Below are 21,312 nucleotides of genomic sequence, written 5' to 3' on the forward strand. Positions count from 1 at the left end.
CGTTCCCACACATACCCAGTACATCAATGCTTTGAAAAGGAAGCAACAGAGAAAAGAAAGTCTCTGTTGCTCCGTTTTTGTTTTCTTTTTTTTTTTTAAATTAAAAAGAAAAAGTTTCAGCTACATTAGAAGGAGAGAGAGACAGAATGGAGGAAATGCAAAGAAAATCAGGTACGTGTCTTTAGTTTTAAATAATGTACCTGATTTTCTTTGTATTTCCTCCATGCTGCCTCTCTGGTATGTTTGGAGTCCAGACTATAGATTTTTATTTATTTTTTGTTAAAAAAATAAAGAAATAAAAGTTGTGGAATATACGAACGGAAAGAAGTCCGAGTGACCAGACTTTTTTCCGCTGGTATATTCTGAGATTTACAATGGGCATGCTTGGTTGGGCTGGCCAATTAGCATGCTCATTTTCGAATATTAATGGCCAGTCATTGTATAATTAACATTTTAATGTGCAAACGTTAATTTAACATTTAAGATGTAAAAATTATTAATTTAATTACAGTTTTTGACGTGTACAATAAAATTAATTTGGAATTTTAATTAGGAAGTTATCATATTTATTTTTAATTAATCCATTTAGAAATTGTGAGCAGCTCTACACAGGTATGCTAAATTAGTGCGATTGGAACATAACTATGCATGCACAAAAGCGTTTTGTAACTTTTTTTTAAGTTCAAATTGTCTTGGCTCAAACATTATTGCTATTTTAATGGGGACCAGCAGGTGGCACTAGTTACATTTTTTATTGTGTACTGTGATGAAGTTCTACTTTACATTTGTTATACATTACTGATAATGCTTCATGGTTTGAATCTCAAAATGGTAGCGCAAGAAGGTGCTCAAGACTTAATTCTGGCAATACATTCTTTGTTTATGTCGCGTATTCTTTGATTTAATCTTTTACTTTCATGCACTACTGTCAGCTCTAGTATTTAATATAGCAGATTTTAATGTTTATGTAGTGTATACAAGATTTTTAATGGCGGTTTTATTCAGTAGACATTGTTCCGTTTTTATACTGTACTAATTTTAGTATGCCTAGCCAAGAGTTTAGCCCATGTTTAGACAAGTCAGCACCCAAATCCCCTGTCCAGCAGGAACACAGGTGGAATCCCAAGGATGTATTTTATGTTTCCCATCCAGTTTTCCAGGTTGCACATAAAAAGGGATAATGAGGTACTCTGCTTGACGTTGAGAGGGTCTATTCAAAAAAATGGGAGAGTCTCTGGGATACAAATCTGTCCAGTCATATTGAGATCAAAGACCAAGTTGAGGTCGCATACGGGTAGCTCGAGTGGAGCTTGACTTGCGGATATGCAGCAGTCCCATTAAGGCGGGGTCTGAGATTGCTTTGCATGCCAGACAGAGGTCAACCTTGATGAGTCTGTATGAAACTGAGTAGAGGGATAGAGCTTTTAGCCCATCTGTGTAGGGTAGGTCTTTGAGGCCCTGGATTCTCCTGGTGAGGAACCTCTGTGGTCTTTGCAGCTGTTCCATGTGCTTTGAGAGGTACATGCCAAAGAGAGCGTTGTACTCAATAACTGGCCTTATAAGGGAAGAATACAGGGATCTTATGACTTCTTTGTCCCTGGATGAGATACCCTTACTTATGAGGTGGACCATGTAGAACGCTTTTCATACAGCTTAACTCATGCTTTCTTGATAACCACTCAAATGTAAATGCAAGTACTGTCAATTTTATGTTTTATACCATCTCTTGTATCTCTACAATTGTATCTGAATTCAGTGTTGTTGATGTTTTTATAGTTGTTGCATATTTGCTAACTTTCTGTAACTCTCATGTTGTCTTGTATACTACTAGAATACTGTATCTGTGGAGCTTTTCTTCCCGGGCCTCCACTGAAAATGGGGCAGCTATGCCCCAGTCGGACTATCCTGGTAAACAATTGGAAATAAATAAAAAGATTGATAACACTACAATAAAATGAAGGCAATTTAGAGTTCAGAGCAGTGAGAAAAGGTGAATGCAAAGAATTACCATTTTGAGGCAATACAGAAGACTACATGTCTTAAGGTGTAAAGGATAGCCATTAACAGTCTCGGATATGGACTAATTTCATTAACAGCCCATAAGGTTTTTGCATCTATTTATATATGAAAGTCTTCATTGTGTCAGAAAATTTGAGTGTTCTGAAAATACTCAAAATTACCACAGTCACTCTACAGTCAAGATCCAATTTGATTATGGATACATATGAATAAAGGGGTAGGGTCTTTAATATGTGTGTGTGTGTGTATTATATATATATATATATATATATATATATATATATATATATATCTGTACACAAACACACACACACACATATATATATTTATACTTATTTAGTTATTTGACATTAGTTTGCCAGAACTGTCCATCTGAGCATATACTGCCCCTTTTCAGTGGAGTTCCAGAGAGAGAAAAATGCTGCAAGTATAATAAACGTACAAAAGATTGAAAAAGCATGTAAGAAAAATTACAGTTACTTTAAATAATTCGAAATAATCACTTGCATATATAACACATAGTGAAACAGAATTTTATAAAAGACAACAGTGCATATGAATAGATAAAAATGTTTGTGGGAAAAAAACCTAATACAGTACAGCAATGCTTCAAAAACTGAGGTTTGAAAAAATAAGTATTTAAGTAATGCGTTAGTGGATGTGATAGTTATACAGTAGAGTGTATGAGGATTAAAGTGGAAAGACAACATTGAGAAGGAACACATGGGAAATAGGTAGAGGTTCCAGCATGAAAAGGGGTTGAATGATGCACTAGATATAGTAAAGGTGACCTACATGAAATGTAGATAAGCTGAGTGAGAAAAGTCAGAGAAGGTTTAGTAAAAAGATGTACACTTACCGTCATGAAAAGAGGCTGTGAGGTGTCAGTGTATGGTTTGACTGGGTACAGGGAGATATGGAAGGGATGTGATGTGAAAGGCGATGAAAAAAGAGAGTGGAGAAAAAAGTCAATGTAGTGAGCCAAAAGATATTGAAGGGGAATAGCAGGGTGTAATAAAAATAAGAAGGGGTGGTGTAAGCTGAATAATACGAAGTCATATGTTAAGAGGAAAGGAAAGTAAATGCTTTAAGGAGAAAGGATGATAGAGACAAAGGCTGTAGATATAATATCAGCACAATTCCTTACAGAAGGTGAGGGATAGCATAACTTAAAATACACTGTGCAGATAGATACAGTGGATATATAGAGGCGAGAAGAAAAGGTAGTGTGGGTATTGAGGCATAGGGAAATGTTTAGCAATAAATAGTGCGGAAATGAGATTGAGGGGATTAAAGAATGGAAGAATAATAAATAGAGGTTTAGAAAGTGAGTTGCTGTGTTAAGAAAGACTATTAATGTGAAATTACTGATTTATTGTGTATAGATGTACGGATATTAGAGTACAGGATGTAAGCAGTATAGTGAGATGAGCGGAAGGCTGAGAGATATTATAGAGGAAGAGAGAATATTAATTTGGTTATAGTATATGAGAGGAGACTGATGGGTGAGTGGAATAAGGAGCTTTGCTAGTGATTTACTTAGAGGTACTGTTACGTAGAAAGGAGCAGGAGTAAATAAAGTGCAAAGCAGTAAGGAAGGGTATTGGGAATGATGCTAAGCGTATGAAATTTGGAAATATGTGAATAGAAAGAAGAGTGATTCTATAATAGCAGTGAATTTGTTTGAGAGGCATAGGGATTGAGCATCACAGATGATAGGTGTAAATGGTTAGTATAATGCTAGAGTAAGGTGGGTGGGTTTTGGGAGTAGGGTAAAGGAATGAAGCAAAGCTGAGCACAGCAAGGCTGCAAATAAAAGGGCTTAAGTGAGCTCAAGGGGATTTTATTTAAGAAGGCAATTAATTAGTTTATAGCTGGTGTTCAGCAGTAAGCATCGATGCACAGGTTTTGTTTCATTTACTGAATAAAAGCTATTAAAACTGTGCAAATAGCAATGTTATCAGTAAAAGCATTATTTACAGTGATAACATGCAGTAGATTCATAGAGTTTTCCATAAATACTGTAGTAATATATTACACACAAAAGCCAAATTATATTTTTCTACTTAAACCATACAATCTACATATATATTGTTAAAACACTTTTTGTTAACCAGACAAGCTTTCACAAGACAACAAGAAATTTCTCTCTAAATACATGTTTATTGGGATATTTATAGAAATATGAAATCATATGCTTACATGTGTAATTAGCACTGGATAATCTCTCAATGTGTGTGACTTACAAGGCAAATATCAAAGATAGTTTTCTTCAACATCTAAGGTTTCAACTGATGCCATGCAACAGTTTGGAAGTCACTTGGTTTGTAAACTATTAAATACACATGAAAATGTTGGTTATTTTCATAATTACTAACTAGTAATATTTCAAGTATACTGTCATAAACTAACACTGACAGGAAACTGTCCCACTTCCCATATTGGTGTTTCACATCACACATGTCAATAAAATATGTCTCTCACTTTCACTTATGGAAATATGAATATAAATATGAAAACATAAATAAGTGACATAATTTCTCCACTGCAGAACATCCTAGACTAACATTTTTTGTGTCATTTTGTTAGTAACTCCTTCCCTTTCTAATACTGCCTATTATTAGCTGTTAAGTCACCAAGAAGCCAGACCCAAAATGTTCTGGACACCATAAAGAGGTATGGGTGCGAATTGGAAGTATACAAAAAAGGCATTTTAGTCTTGAGTTAAACTTGCTTGCGATGCAGACTGAATCTCAGTCAACTCCTGCTCACAGGTGTGACTTTTGCACAGCGCCAAACTATAGTGGTGTGACTTGTGGCAGACCACATGCTATTTAAGAGGTGGAGTACCAATTTAATAACCACTTGCTCTGAAAGGAAGGAAAAAAGGGAAAACTCTACAGTACTGATTATATGGATGTGATAAAGTTAAGGAATAAACTGACATTATATGCTTTAAGATGGCGGAAGGAACACAGTGAGTCAAAGTAAAACACAGGCTACTCCAAAAGTAAAAAAAAAGTAAAATGTATGATAGTAAGGTCAAAATAGGTATATTCGATGTGTACTGGTGGAGAAACAGTAAAACTCTATAGATCTATACAGAGCAGATTATCAGAACATAGCACTACAGTGCAAAGCCGGTTATATTAATTAGTGTCAAAAGAATATTGTACATACCAAAGTATCACCAAATCAATTTACATACATGAATCTCATACTCTTTAAAGGGCACATGCTTATCCAACTACAACAAAAGCAATACAAATGCAATACCCTATTAAGGTAGCATAGCTGTATGAGAAAACATCAACAGTTAGCAAAATCAGAGAACATGAAATCTAAGATAGTAGCAAACTGAAAGGAAAAAGGAGTGAATACAAACATCTCATATGAATTGCTCTTGCCAGCAAGGAGACAAAGAATATGACCATCCCAGTCTTCAGTTATGAATTGTGTAACAGTATGATACATTCTGATTCATCCCTCATCCCATTAACTAAAAGATCAAATAACATAACAGAGATTCTATCTATTATTCCCTTAGCTTGTATTCTAGGGATTCAGACAAGTATTCGCAGGAAACCCATGAGGAAAAATGCTTTGCTACATAAAGACAGCATGCATCCGAAATTTGTAGGTAAAAATGTAGTGAAAGGGCAGATCCTTAGGCTGATGAGACTACATAACGATGAGTCACAGCTTAAGGCAGCATTAGATAAGCTTAAAGAAGAGCTTTTAGAGAGAGGGTATCCTGGTAATATGTATGATAAATATGTAGTTGAAATGAAGAGAGAAAGAAACACCAGAGGTAGACCCTTTTTTCTGAGGGAACCAATAATACACCACAGGCGAATGGCAGTAATGATGGTAAACTTAGATTCCCCCTTACTTTCAGCAGTAACATTAGTATTTTTTGTGAAGTATTTAAAAGAAATTGGAGCATCCTGAAAACTATAAGAGACCTGGATGGTTCTATAGAAGATGCACCTAGTTTTGCTTTTAAAAATAAGAGGTCCCTTAAACGTCAACCGTGCTATGGCAACAAGAGTAATAGACTGAACAATTTATCTGAAAGAAAAGGCACTTATATGTGCAGGAACTGTTCAGCATGCAAGTATATTCATTCATGTACCACATATATCCACCCTGATCTGCACTTTGAATTACAAGCTAGGCAGTATGCTGACTGCAGAACAAAAAATATAGTGTATTTTGCTTTCTGCATAATATGCAATGCTTACTATATAGGAAAGACTAATCGTATGCTAAAGGAACGCATACAGGAGCACTACAGAGATATTTCAGATAAAAAGGAAACAAATGCTCTTTAAGCATGTAGAAACTAAGGGCAGACAGCATTCCTTTAAATTTATAGTTCTAGAGATTCTGCAGGAAGGAATGAGGGGTGAGGACATAAAAAACAGGACTGAGCTTGCAGAGCAAAGATGGATACTCAGATTGAATGCACATACCTCTCCAGGGATTAATGAGGCAGTGTCCCTGAAACACTTTTTAAAAGCTAGGACACTTAAGCATTAATGAGTTATTAGACAAATGTATTTTTTGCTATACTTTTTACTATTTTTTAAATGAAGTCTTTAATATGACATTTTAACATGCATAATTGAATAATTGATGTTCTTAATGTTTTAATTGATTATCGAGTGTATAAAAGTAGGTGTACGAAAGGATTTTATTTAAGTCTGATGAAGCAGTCGAGAGGATCGTGAAAGCGCTTACTTTTTGTCTCCACAATTAAAGTGGATTTATATCAGCCGTGGTGACTGGCTCAGCCTGTTTTTCTTTATATATATATATATATATATATATATATATATATATATATATATAGAATAGATCTATACACACACATATACATATTTTATTATTAAAGGCATGAAAGTCAGACGGGATGAATAAGATGAAGGAATCAGAGACCAGCATTAAACATTAACAAACTAACCTCTGCATTACGTAGTAATATCATATTAAAAATATACAGTTGCTTGCACAGCATTATTTACAATTAATGCAGTCATTGTTTTCTGCCTCTTGGGTACTATACTTGGGCAGACAGCTCATTTTTCTTTCACATAGTTTTCAATGGATGCAAGTGTCATTTCAATGCAAGGCAGAGACTTTTGCACAGCAGTGATAAAAATATGAAAGAAACTGTCAAAACTAGAGACATCATTGTGGCAGTATCCAGGGCATAAAAATGCCTAGATGTTACAAAAAATATATATATATATATATATATATATATATATATATATATATATATGTTAGAAGGCCTGTTTTAAATGTAGCATAGGTCCAAATGTACCACCAGGGTCTTTATAAGCCTAGCTGTGCAACCCAACCCAGTTGTATTCTTTTGTACCATGGGCATTTATTTGGAGGGGTATGTTAGGAAGTTGCTAAAGGTTTTATGGGTGGGCATGATGACAGACATGGGTGCCAGACCAGGGGCTCGCCTTAAATTGCCTGCTCTACATGCTGTGTCAACATGTCTCTTGTTTTTACCACTGTTAAACAATTCTTCAGATATAGGAAGATAGTTTTATATGGTTTTCTAAGGTGACAAACAGTGGGGCTAAGCATTTGGTAAATACAATGGTGACTGTGGGTAGTCTAAAAACCAAAGCTGAACACTGAAAGTGGTGCTACACTATGTGGAATCTGATGTACTTTCTGTGAGACAGCTTTACTTCATTGTGAAGGTAAGCATTTTACATATGCTGATATGCAAATTTTCCATTGTACATTTTTTTTTTCATCTTGAATGGAAGTAAAGTCTTCCAAACCACTGTCCTGAATGTTACTGTATTTATAAACTTGACATCTGATAAGTCAAGAACTGGTCTTGAGGTCTATTTTTTGGAACTTAGAACAGTTCAGCATAAAAACCCTAATTTATTTTGATTTAAAGGTATGCTTTACATTGCTTTATTACCAGTTGAGCCAATAACTACAAGTTTTATTCATAGATGCACAGGTACATACTAGGCTAATGACCACAAGGGCATTTTTAAGCCTAGCCATGGATCCCAAAAGTATCCAACAAGTTTGGTGCGCTATAGGTTATTTAAGGGTATGTGTAAGCTAGGATATGCATGGTAAAACATTTACAGTTTTTTCCGATCCAGTAGAGACATAGGGGACAGACCAGCTGTGAATTTCTGAATTCTCATCCACTGGTTCAGGTTATGCTTGAATAGGGTCACGGAAGAACTCTGCTAAATATGGATGAGAAGCCTATTCTAGAGAAGGGCTATTCTCCAAGAGACATACCTGTCTCTCCAACATGTCCTATTTATGTCTTATGAAAGGTTTAAGTCTCTGGATTGGGTAGTTCTGATGCAATTAGTTTTGCAGATATACTGAAGGAAGAATTTTACTCTACGATGGGTCTGATGAGGGGAGTACAGAGGAACAATGACTGCCTAGGACCTAGATGACATACCCCTTGCTTATAAGTTGAGCAACACAGAATGATTTCCTTACTACCTTAGATACATGTCAGTCTTTTACCTCATTACTCACTCCCAGATTCTCAGCCCCATAAGGAAACCGAAAGGCAGGGAAGATGCCCTGGAACTGCCTGGACTCCAGGCAAACACTCAGCGCTCCCAACGAACATCTACTAAGGAGGGAAACCTCAGTGTAGGTAGCCTTATCGACAACTGTAGTACTAGCTTTGGGAACTGTAAATTGTACCTCCCGCGTGCGTGATAGCAGCCTACCGCAGCCCGCATTGTCTCTCCTGCTCCTCCAGCCCACACCTTTCTCCCCTAGGCTTGCATTAAGTTGCACTTCAGAATATTCTTAACTGTAAAGTGCAACAGCAGAATATTCTTTTACTTTATTTTTCTGCCTGCCATTTCTCTTTTCACCACTAGGTGGCAGCAATTGCAACTATCATGCACTTGCTCTGACACTTCCCTATTCTTTCACTAACCTAGTCTCTTTAAATATAATGTCTCATCCCTCATCGAAGTAAACTCTACATTTCCACACTTGCTCAACCTGAGTATCTAAACTCAAACTTAAGTTCAGCTATAACTTAATAAAGTTATAACTTTAAAAGACTACAGAATATCCACTTACTCTGACTCTAGCCCCTCATTTCTAGCTCTGAATCCCAGATTACTGATTGTTTTTCTCTGCAGTCTCTCAATCCTCTGACTCTACCCGCTCCGTTCCCCTACCCTACCCCCAAATCCCACCCCCAGTGCACCTACTCATACTTCCTCACACCACCACCCCTCAATACCTACACCAATCACATACACCCTATACCAAACTCCTCTCACTTCCATACACACAACAATTCACATACATCCCACCCTCTCCCATACACACACCACTCCACACACACCCACACAACAATGCCTACCTTCCCCCCACAAACTCTACTACTAGCTACCCTTCTATTATCCCTACAATATATTGCCAAACTTAACCTCCCCACCTACACACACCCACCGCTAACCACACATACCAGCACCACCTCAGGCCTCCCAAATACATCACACCCATATTCACAGATCTCCTCAGAACTCTACTCCTCCAACCCATCCCACCTTTTCAAACTCACCATACTCCTCACCCCCACCAACACCTCACCCTATTCTAACAGCTTTCTCAAAGAAAACCCTCCCCCAGCAAAATCATATTTCTCTATCCTCTCTACTCCTCCTCAGGCAACTCCTCCCCCATATCTCACTCTCAGGTGACATCCACCCTAACCCAGATCCAAGCCCCAGCATTACCCATCCAAACCCAAATTCCAATCCACACAAACTCAAGGCTATCCACCTCACAACCCTAAATGTGCAAAGCCTCCATAATAAAATCCCCAACCTACATGCCTGGCTCTCTCATAACCAGCCAGACATAACCACGGTCCCTGAAACCTGGCACAAACCCTCCATCAGAGATGACAAAATCCTCCCCCCAGGCTATCATATCATATGCAATGATAGGCCTCATAGAAAAGGAGGTGGTGTAGCTATTATCTACCCCTCCACTCTCACTTTTACTCCACTGATCAACACTATCCGAACCTTTGCCAATGCAGAAATGGCTGTAGGTTTTTTAAAATTTAACTACAAATACATCTGCATCTGTTCCATCTACATCCCACCTGGTGTCATACCAAAACTCTAGAAGACATCCTCTCCTGGTTTAGCTCAAACATCAAAAATGAAACTTACATTCTAGGTGACAAATATGAACTGGGCCTCCTTCCTTTTAGATACCCCAACTCACTCAATTAACCTCTACAATATCAACCAACTAATAAACCTCCCAACCAGGCCACATAAAGATGGTAGCTCTGGTACCATCATAGAGTGGATATTAACAACCCACCCCAAACATATCTCCAATGCCAGTATAATACCAGACCCCCTAAGCGACCACTCACCAGCTTTTATAGACCGCCTACCTTCTCACATAGAAAAACAACACCTAAGCAGTCCCGTAACCTAGCTTCCTTCAACCCCGAAATCTTCTCTGAATGTTAAGATTACTGACTGGTCTCCACTAAAATTCCTTACACTAGATAAAGCTGTCTCATTATAACCATACCTTCCCTTGATAAACTAGCCCCGTTCCAAACCAAATGCATCAAAACTAATCCCTGCCCCTGGCTATCCCAAGAAACTAAACTGATAATGATTCAACGAAACAAAAAATGGTAATTGTACCAAAAACAAAAAAAAAAAACAGCACCCACCACGAATTTAAACATCTACGTAACCTAGCCAAAAAAAATCAGTAACAAAAGATCGCAAAAACTACTACTGCAATCTGCAATCCAAACATTCAAACAACCCAAATAAATTCTGGGCATCCATCTCCTCAATACTCACCCCAGTAATAATACCAACCTCTGCCCCAATCCTAACCTCTCAAGCCTTGAAACAGCCACTAAATTCAACACATTTTTCATTGATTGCATAGCTAAATTATCCTCCACCTTCTCCAACCCACCCACCAATGCAACCTCCTCATCCCACCCCCCAAATCCCCCCTCACCCTCCTCCTCCCCCCGTTCTCCCTTAAACCTGTCTCCACCAACACTATAAAAAAACTACTTCAAAAGCTAAAACCATGCCGCAATGCCCCTGACAACCTTCCAGCAAATTTCCTTCAACTATCAGTCGAATCAATAGGCTATCCCATATTCATTCTCATAAATAGATCCATTCAGGAATCCTATGTACCAACCATCTGGCGACATGCATTCATAATTCCTCTGCACAAAGGTGGTAAAAACACTGACATTACCAACTTCAGACCCATAGCGTCACTCTCACCTCTCTCTAAAATTCTAGGAAAAAAAACATCCACTCCCAGCTCATGCCTTACCTAACCCAGCACAAACTCTTGTCTCCCATTCAGCACGGCTTCTGCCCTGGCCACAGCACCATGACAGCCCTCATTTCCTTCCTTGAAACAATCAACCTAGCACGTGATAGGAGCAAATACGTATCTTCCCTATTTCTTGACCTCTTAAAGGCATTCAACACAATCTCCTATCTCCTACTCCTGTCTCAGCTCTCTCACTTGCACCTACCTCCCTCAACCTTAGCCTGGTTCTCCAGCTACCTTTCCATGCACCAGCAGGCTGTGCAATGGAAAGAAATCAACCTCACCTTTCTTACCTACACCCACAGGAGTCCCCTCAAGGATCAGTACTGGGCCCACTCCTCTAATATATTCATCAACAACTTCCACCACTCAATCCTTGACACCTCAGTCATCCAATATGCTGATGACTCCACAATCATCTGCTCTGCCTCCTGCCCCTCCAAACCTCTACTCAATACCCAACTCGCCTTCTCCAAAACAGAATCATGGATGCAATCCCATCACCTAGCCCTAAATGCTAACAAAACAAAACTAATGATTTTCACTCCTACCAAAACCTCCCAATTCAACACAGACAAATTTTCCATCAAAAGCCACAATAATGCTCCTCTAGAAATCATTCCCAGTACCAAGCTACTTGGCATTACCATTGATGAAAACCTAAAATTTGACTCCCACATCCTCTCTGCAATCAAAAAAACCCACCAGAAAATTTGTCTCCTCTACAGACATAACTGCCACCTTACACCCTCCTCCCGTCAAACCCTTGCATCTACCTTCCTTCTCCCCTCTCTCTTGTACGGTGCTACCCTATTCTCCAACCTACAACTCGGCCTCCGTTCCAAACTCAACGCTTGTTACAACAAAATCTGCATATTTGCTACCAGTTCCAAGAACTCTTCCCATCACTGCCACACCCTACACACCCTAAACTGGCTAGAACTTCACAACCAGCTAAAATACTTACAAGTTACAACAGCCCACAAACTCATCTTCAAACCAACAGAATGCCCCTCTCTTGCCAAATCTCTAACACCCTACACACCTAGCCGCACCCTGAGGTCCCAAAGTCCAAAACCTCCTACATTTACACAAACCTCTACACCCAACTGGCCAACTATTACTGTCCCACACCATAGCCAAACCATGGAACACCCTCCCCCCACTACTACATAACATACCAAACTACAACAACTTCAAATCCATGCTTATCTCCCATCTATCTTCCAAATGGGAATGTTCTTCGCATGCTCCCACCTAAAAAAATACCCACACCACTAACTACACACCTAAATCATCTTTCCTTTACTAATCTTAACAAAATGTCATAGGTCTTTCTCTGTACATCTTTTCAAAATTTTTACATGTGAGCCTCTGGCCTATCTTACTCATATTCCCAACTGACATCCTCTTCATTGCAAAACAGTGTATATAATATTGTAAAACTGTTATTCCTGTACAGCCTAACTATGACATATATAACTCATTATCTACTAGTAATGTGTCAACTTTCTGTAACTCTGTCTTCTATATGTTTGTAAGGGATTCAGGCACCTAGGCAGTGAGACATTTCCCCTGTGGTACATTTGACTGGGGACAGATGGCTGAAATTACATTCAGCTGCAGAGAAATATGTCTGTTTGCAAATTCCCTGTGGGCAAAGAGAAGAATGTGTTGCCATATCTACAACTTCAATAGCCAAATGTACTGGGGGAAAACAATGTCCATGGTCCCCAAGGGAACATGAGACAGCAGGTAATATGGCAGGCATAAGCAGCAGGTAGGCCAGAGGGCATGTCAGTGGCAGTAAAAATGCAGTGCACAATGGGCAGTGCCTTTATAATCAGTGTGTGTGGACCACTACCCTCTTCACAGTGTCTAGAGAACATTACCTAAAGAGCATAAATGTGACTACAGAACCAGGCAGGATTTTCTGCACGCTGTAGCACACTTCTACATGACTTAGTCACACAAGTATGTACTGTACACTAAGCACAACAATCATTATTTCTGCCTCCATGAATTTGGTTGTTAAAGCTGAGGGCATGGCAGTATGTGCTTCTCTTTGCCCACAGGGAATTTACAAACAGCCATATTTCTCTGCAGCTGAATGTCACTTCAGCCAAGTGTCCCCAGCCAAAATGTACCACAGGCAAATGTCTCGCTGCCTAGGTGCCTGAACCCGTTTGTAAGTTTTGCAAATTTCTGTACTTTATATTTTTTTATAATGTTACAAAATACAAAATGCACTTGTTTTTTTCTGTTTTGGATGCAGGGAGTTCATTTTGGCAAGTGATGCTCGATCCCAAATCTTCATTTCTAACCACTTTTGGTACTCAGTTTGGCAGATACAGATTTCTAAGGATGCCATTTGAAATAAATTCTGCAAGTGAAATCTCTGAGTGCAATGGAGCAATTTTTTTTTTTTTTTGGGGGGGGGGGGGTTATCCTGGCATAATAATAGATGATTTATTGGTTGGAGGCAATGGCGACGCAGAGCATGACAGAAACCTAAAGAAAGTTCTAGAAAGAGCACGTGAAGTAAACTTGAAGCTCAATCCTCTGAAGTGCAAATTCAGACTTCCAGAAGTTACATATGTAGGTCATTTATTTACCAGTACTGGCTTGAGACCAGACCCGACCAAGCAAGCAGCAAATCTTGAGATGTCAGCACCAATGTTCAAGCTCTACAGAGATTTTTAGGCATGGTCAAGTCTTTAGGCAAGTTTATACCAGACTTCAGGGAGCTGACAGCACCTTTAGGAGAGCTAACACACAAAAATGTTACATGGTCATGGTTAGAACAGCACCAGAAGGTGTTTGATGACCTCAAGCAGAAAATTGCCACCCCACCTACATTAAGATATTATGATGTGAACAAACCAGTTACTCTTTCTGTGATGCTTCAAAATTTGGACTTGGCACACTTATACTTCAAGAGGGCAGTCCAGTAGCTTATGCATCTAGAACACTTACCCAAATTGAGATGCAGTATGCTCAAACTGAGAAAGAACTTTTGGGAATAGTATTTTAATGTTCCATTTTTCATGATTATATTTATGGTCAAGCTATTTAAATTGAGCCTGACCACCAAACTCTAGTTACTATTATAAAGAAGCCTATGCATTCAGCTCCAGCAAGATTACAAAGAATGATGCTCAGATTGCAAAAGTACAACTTCAGAATGGTCTATATGAAAGGGAAACTACCGTATCTGGCTGATACTTTATCCAGATTGCCCAGAAATACAACGGAAGAGCTTAACGCAGGCACTAGACTTGATGAGTTGATAAATCACACTATGACTGATCTGATTTTTCAAAAGCTCAATCACTACCTTAATGTTGGATGGCCGTCAAAGCAATCTAGTGTACCACTTGAAGTGCAAACCTATTTTCCTTACAGAGATGAAACATTGATGGAAAATGGCATTATTTTCAAAGGTCATAAAATTGTTGTTCCCGCTTCCTTACAACACGAATACATCCAGTTTTTGCATGGTGGTCACCTAGATTCCACAGCCACCAAGAGGCGAGTGAGAGAATTAGTATTTTGGCCTTCATTACCAAAAGACATCGATAAAGTACTTTCCTCTTGTTCAGTATGCAATAGTACTAGATCGCTCCTGCAAAGAGAACCACTTCAACTACGTCCAGTTCCTGAACTACCTTGGTCAACAGTAGCCACCAATATCTGAGTGGAACAATCAACAGTACTTGGTATTGGTAGGCTCTTGCTCGAACTGGTTTGAGATTGATCTACTACCTAATCTAACACCTACCACTGTTATGACTAAGCTGAAACATCATTTCTCAGTCCATGGTAGTCCACACTAAGTTATTTCTGACAATGGTAATCAATTTACTAGCCAGTTGTTTCAGAAATTTGCAAACGAATGGGACTTTGTACATGTTACTAGCAGTCCTGAGTATCCTCACTCAAATGGCCTGGCTGAGCGAGCTATGCAGAGTGCGAAACAGCTACTTGAAAGGTCAAGACGCGATAATTCAGACATTTTCTTAAATCTGCTTAACCTTAGGAAAGCACCTCATGATTACTTTCTCGGATCTTCAGCTCAACAACTTCTTTCCAGGCAAACAAGAACTACGCTACCTATTCCTACCAATCTACTAAAGCCAAGAATAATAAATAAAGGCTCAATTTAAGAAACGTTCAATCCAGAAGTCATCGTATGACAAGTTGAGCAAACTTCTTTCTCCATTAAGGGAAGGAGAAATAGTCAGACTTCAAACAGAAAAAGGTTTTGACCGCATAGGGCAAGTTATTAGCAAATGTCCTGAACCAAGATCCTACCTTATAGATTCAGAAGGTACTCAGTACAGGCAAAACCATAAACACCCATCACCTGTACCAGAATCATCACCACAACATTGTTATAGCGACTTGGACTCTAGATCTCAGAGACAGCCAACTATGGTTTCCACTCCAGAGGGTGTTCCTACCTCTGATTTCATCCCTGAAGATGTTCCAAGTAAATCACAGATCAAACATTTTTCAGAAACAGCTCCACTACTTAAGCCAAATTCCCAATTTTATATCACACATTAGGGATGAGTATCCAAGCCTAGTGTGAAATATGTAGCAACATGGACTTAACTGCGTCTGTATGTACTATATCTTGATTTAATGCAGGACTGATAATTATGATACCTGCATGTCAAAATATTCATAACATTGCTTGTTTTGTTTTTCAAGAGGGAGGATGTAGATCAGAGAGCACGTGCTATGTGCTGTATCTTTAAAGAAGACATGTCAAGACTAAGCGTGCACGTAAAAATGTGAGGCACGTGCCATTCCTAGTGCCATTTTGAGAGTGCAGCCAGAGAGTAAGCATGTATGATCACAGCAGTTAGTTTGTATACAAGTTACTTAAGTTAAAGGCAGTAAACTTCTATCGAGATGTGTCTGTGTAAAATAAAGCTGCTTAAACAGAACCCACAAAGACTTCTATTGTATCCAAAGTAGGAGAGCAACAAAATACTTTCTCTGTCCTTTGCTACAGGTTTTCTTGAAGACAAAACATCAGGTTCCAAACCTAACCATTGCAACTGTCCAGGCAGCAATCACATGATTCAGTATCCAGCCCTTCTCCACTTTCCTCAACCTCAATACTCCATGCAGCACACCTCAGAAGAAAATCCATGGTACTTTTTTCTTCTGGTCAAGCTGTAAATGCCTCACGGGAACACCAGTCCCAGCAGCCTACCCATTCTCATAACTCTACAAAAGATCCTTACAATTGTCCTCCACTTTTGACATCTGAAATCATTTATATAATACCACAGTCTTCACTGGTGATTTTATTTCTTTTTCAATTTATTTTACTTTACTATCAATCAGTAATCTACTTCTTATACCATATGAAGCTACGGTAAGCTGGTTTCCCATTTTTTCTTTAATAAAATTTTTACATCAAAACAATTATGGACAAAATATTTTACCATTACAATTAATGTACTAATGAAGTTACAAGACTAAATAAATTAATTAAAAAATAACCCAGAAGTGAGATACAGTAACAGGCCAGGACTGGCTAATCCAAGGCCTTCTACCATGTAAGAAACCAATTCCATCACAGCTTAAGTAGGGCAGACCAGTATTCACTCTTTTTGTGAACAATCCAGTTTCCTGACACCATTTCTTTTGCAGGATGAATTACAGGACACCACATATGTGGCAACTGTTAAAGCATCCATTGCTCACAGCAATGACCAAGGTCTTATTTTTTTAAATGGGGTCAGGACTCGGGGGCTAAATAATAAACCACAAATACTGATCCTGGCAGAACAGTGATTATTTTGGTTTTCAGACAAGGCTGTGGATTAAGGCAAGGGACCTTAAAATTACTTGGTTACACTCTGTGCAGTGCATGTGTGTGACAGAAGGAACTGACATATAATACTGTGGCTATAGTTTTTTTTGTGTGATTACAAACATAAAATGTGTACCCAGTCAAAAAGTACACATTTTAGTTGCAAGGAAACAGTATGCATATGTAAGCAACAGACTGCCAATCTGGCTTGCAACAGTGTGTGTATATATACATGTGTGGACATAAGCTGAAACATACTACTGTGAACGTAACTTCCTTCACTTCATCACAGTCAAGCACTAGAGGTATAAGCAGATAAAGTGGTTATTCCTGTCAGGTGGGGAAGACAGCCTGTGTATGAAATCAACTGCCACATCTATTAAGTAATCACAGTTAAACAATGGTTAACTAACCTATGGGCAGTGTGAGTGAGTGAATAAGTCAGTGAGTGAGTGAGTGTGCACACATTCTGAGGGGGAATCTGTGTTTGGAAAAAAATAAACATAGCTTTTATTTGTTCATAGGTAGTTACTAAACTTGCAGCCCAAGGGACAACTCAGTAACCTAGCCCAAATTCCAAGTTGCCCTCAAACACTGCTTGATTAAATGATGTTCTCAAGGTCACACAGTAAGCAAACAAAGACCGAGGGACTCAAACCCTGTACTACAGGGACTACAGCTCACAGCCTTAACACACTGCACCAGCTGACATTTGTGGACAATTTATGCAACTTCATCTCAAAGGAGGTATACCCTTCACTCTCAGAAGGAGCATATTGTACTTGTATAGTCTGTGTGTAAAGAGATATGAAATGCAAGTTTAATTATAATAATACTCCTTTTTAACCAGCTAGGCCCACTGGACACGGTCCATTTTCAGGGGCAACCCAGTAGCAATGTCTTGGTTACGCCACTTGCTGAACTGCACATAGTGAGCAAATGAGGACTGAGGAGATAAAATACTGTACAACAGGAACTACAGATCACAGACTTAACCCTCTGCATCAGCTGCCAGACTAACAAAAGGGTTACATGACCCATGTTTTGGCTTTCAGAATTTTCCTTTATTAGAACTTCACAGCACACTTACTGCGACTGTCATTTAATTCAATTCAAAGCAATTGTGCACAGTTTCTTTTTCTTCTCACTGACGACTAGTTCACCTATCTTGGGGGGGTGACTAGCTACATCATCATCCTCTGGTGCACTTCACAGACTACTACTCTTTGTATACAGTTTCTCAGAACAGAACATGTAAGCAGACATAAGATTATCATGAAGTGCATTAGTACCCAAAGGGAAATGGCACTGTGCACACTGTATATTTAAGCATAGCATGAACAACTAGCCAGAATATTATGCTGCAAAGAGAAAAATTCCACAGCAGCTGCAGATGGTGGACACCAAAATGCTTGGCTCTGGTCTCCAGTAGCTAGCAATAAAATGAACTACAAGATGTTGATCCCCACCCCACAGAAAGAAGAAACCACCAAAGAATGATTTGGGTTGCAATGCTAATGTACTATCGGGAATGAATGTAATGGGCCTCATGCAACCAGGGACAGCTAGATGGTTAAATATTTGATCACCAACAATTCGTGCCACAAGTAATATTTTTATAAAGTACTGCAGTAAACATGTTCATCCATGAGATGCAATTTAGGTTTAAATCACCACTAGTATAAACTCATCACCTGTGATCCACTCTGCATCCCATTACTGCATAATTGTGGTCATGTGACATGTTAACGTTGTGTAACAGCATTACTACTTGTTAATAATGCCTCACTTTAGTATCTGCAGACATTGCAGAGTCTGTTTTCACATTAAATCATTTTCATGGTTCTGAAGTGCAGAGTATAATGTAACTCTTTGTTAGCATACCTGTTGTGAGAGAGGATTCATCTGCATCATTACTCCCGGTGGGAATAACTGTTAAAGGATGTGCCTCATTGCATAATGTACCACTTCCCAACTGTCCAAGAGTCCCATGTCCAAAAGAAATTACCATATCAGAATCACGAATGTAGACTACAGTGTGATGGCTGAAAATATAAGGTTGCCAGTTACTCAAATATGACAGTGACTGTAAAACTTCATTATGTCAAATAATATGAATGCAACATTCAGTATTTCTGAATCACATATTTAAGTAGGCAGTAATACAAGACACTTCTAAAATAAAATTTGAAAAATTAAATTTAGCTGCTTACCATAATGCTTGTTTTAGAAGAGTCTACCAATCTGAGTGACAAATGGGACCAAGTCTGTGGGCATTAGGACTGCTCAGCAAATAAAACCTCACTCCTGTCCTTAATGCAATAAGTAACAATCCCACTTCAGGTATAAGGTTAGTCATGTTAAGGAAAATAAGAGATGCACAAAAATCTTCACCACCAAGTGTGTGTGTTTGGTGGAGAAGGATACTGCCAAAGATGGACCCAACTCTTCCAAACTTAGTGTTATGGGAAGCACATATGTTTGATTCCTAGCAAGGGTAGGTCCATCCTCAATAATTCAGTTTGTAATTGTTGGAAGCATATATCTAGATCTACAAAAGAATGGCTTCACCAGAAGAAAATTAAAGTTTTGGAATGGCCCAGCCATAGCCCAGACCTAAATCCAATAGAAAATCTGTGGGGTGATCTGAAGAGGGGTGGGCACAAGAGATACCCTCTCAATCTGACAGATTTGGAGTGCTTTTGCAAGGAAGAATGGGCAAATATTGCCAAGTCAAGATGTGCCATGCTGACAGACTCCTAACCAAGAAGGCTGAATGCTGTAATTAAATCAAAAGACGCTTCAGAAAAGCATTAGTTTAAGGGTGTGCACACCTATGCAACCAGCTTATTATACGGTTTTTATTTTTCCTCCTAACAGATATGTGGTTTTCAATTGAATTGTACAGGTTATAGGTCACATTAAAGGTGTGAAAAGTTTTGAAATGATTTATTGTGATATTTTTTTTAAATCACAAAAACCTGGCATTTTAGCAGGGGTGTGTACATTTTTTATATCCACTGTATGTATCTGTATATATATATATATATATATATATATATATATATATATATATATATATATGGGATCCGTGCATATGTTTGAAGTTACACTACTTCGAACCCCACTTCACAGAGTCCACTTGTTCGAAGTAGTGAAACTTCTAACACTAACTTTGGCAGTCACACTACAGTGTGGAATGGGAATATTCCCTTTTCCCCACTGTAGTGCGATCTTAAAGTTGGTATATTTAAGTGGGGGGGTGAGGGGCGCAGCCCCACACATGGGGGTGCAGGGGGGCTTGCCCCCCCTGCAAAAACATGTTTTAGTGTTTTTGTTTGTTTTTTTTTGGGATAGCCTGGGGAACTAGACTTCAGCGAAAGTTCACTTTTGCTGAAGTGTAGGTTCTACTGCTCTATTTCGAATTTATATATCTACACACACAGGCACATATAATGTATATATACTATCTTTCATAATATTTTCCATTTTAGTTTTAAATTTCTTTTATATTACTTTCATAAAGATCTTATAACCATTATTCAGTACTATCAATATCCATTTTGGTCTTATCTTTTTTTTCCATATGAATTTAATTATTCCACTACACAATTCTTTATAAAATCCCAATTTAACCATTTATTTAAAATGTTTAAAAACATTTTTTGCCAATCCCTTAAAATTTTTGCACCATTGCATACTCTATTCCATCTTGTCCTGAAACCAAATCTATAGTTTACTTGTCCTAATATTTTATCTAGCTCATATAAAGAGATCTCCTTTTCCAACTCCATATTCTATTTTTCAGTCAACTTTTACTTTTTTTCCCTAACTTTTTCTTTAAACATTCCTTGTATATATTATGCTACACTATTCATAATCCTTTTCCCGAGTTCTATTTCTCCTTTAACATTTTATATTTCTCTCACCACACTACCATCCTCCTTTACTAATCTGCTTAAGTAACTTGATACCTCTCTTTTTGCTTGTATAACAGTTCTTATATTTTTCTTGATTTCTTTCATATAGAAATTAATTTGACAAAGTAGTATCATTATGTTCTAAATTTTCTACTG

At 38.3% G+C, this 21,312-nt stretch overlaps 1 protein-coding gene across 1 annotated transcript in view; it reads right to left on the bottom strand.

The window, feature by feature from the left end:
• Positions 1-21,312, bottom strand: part of LOC122793371 (probable E3 ubiquitin-protein ligase HERC6) — a 962,939-nt gene that overhangs the window by 735,484 nt on the left and 206,143 nt on the right. Inside the window, exon 7 of the mRNA XM_044061322.1 lies at positions 19,121-19,281. Within this exon, the coding sequence (XP_043917257.1) occupies positions 19,121-19,281 (161 nt within the window). The remainder of the gene's footprint in view (positions 1-19,120; positions 19,282-21,312) is intronic.

The sequence above is a fragment of the Protopterus annectens genome, chromosome 2.part0 (genome assembly GCF_019279795.1).
Source record: "Protopterus annectens isolate FY-2018-M chromosome 2.part0, PAN1.0, whole genome shotgun sequence".
Lineage (NCBI taxonomy): Eukaryota > Metazoa > Chordata > Ceratodontiformes > Protopteridae > Protopterus > Protopterus annectens.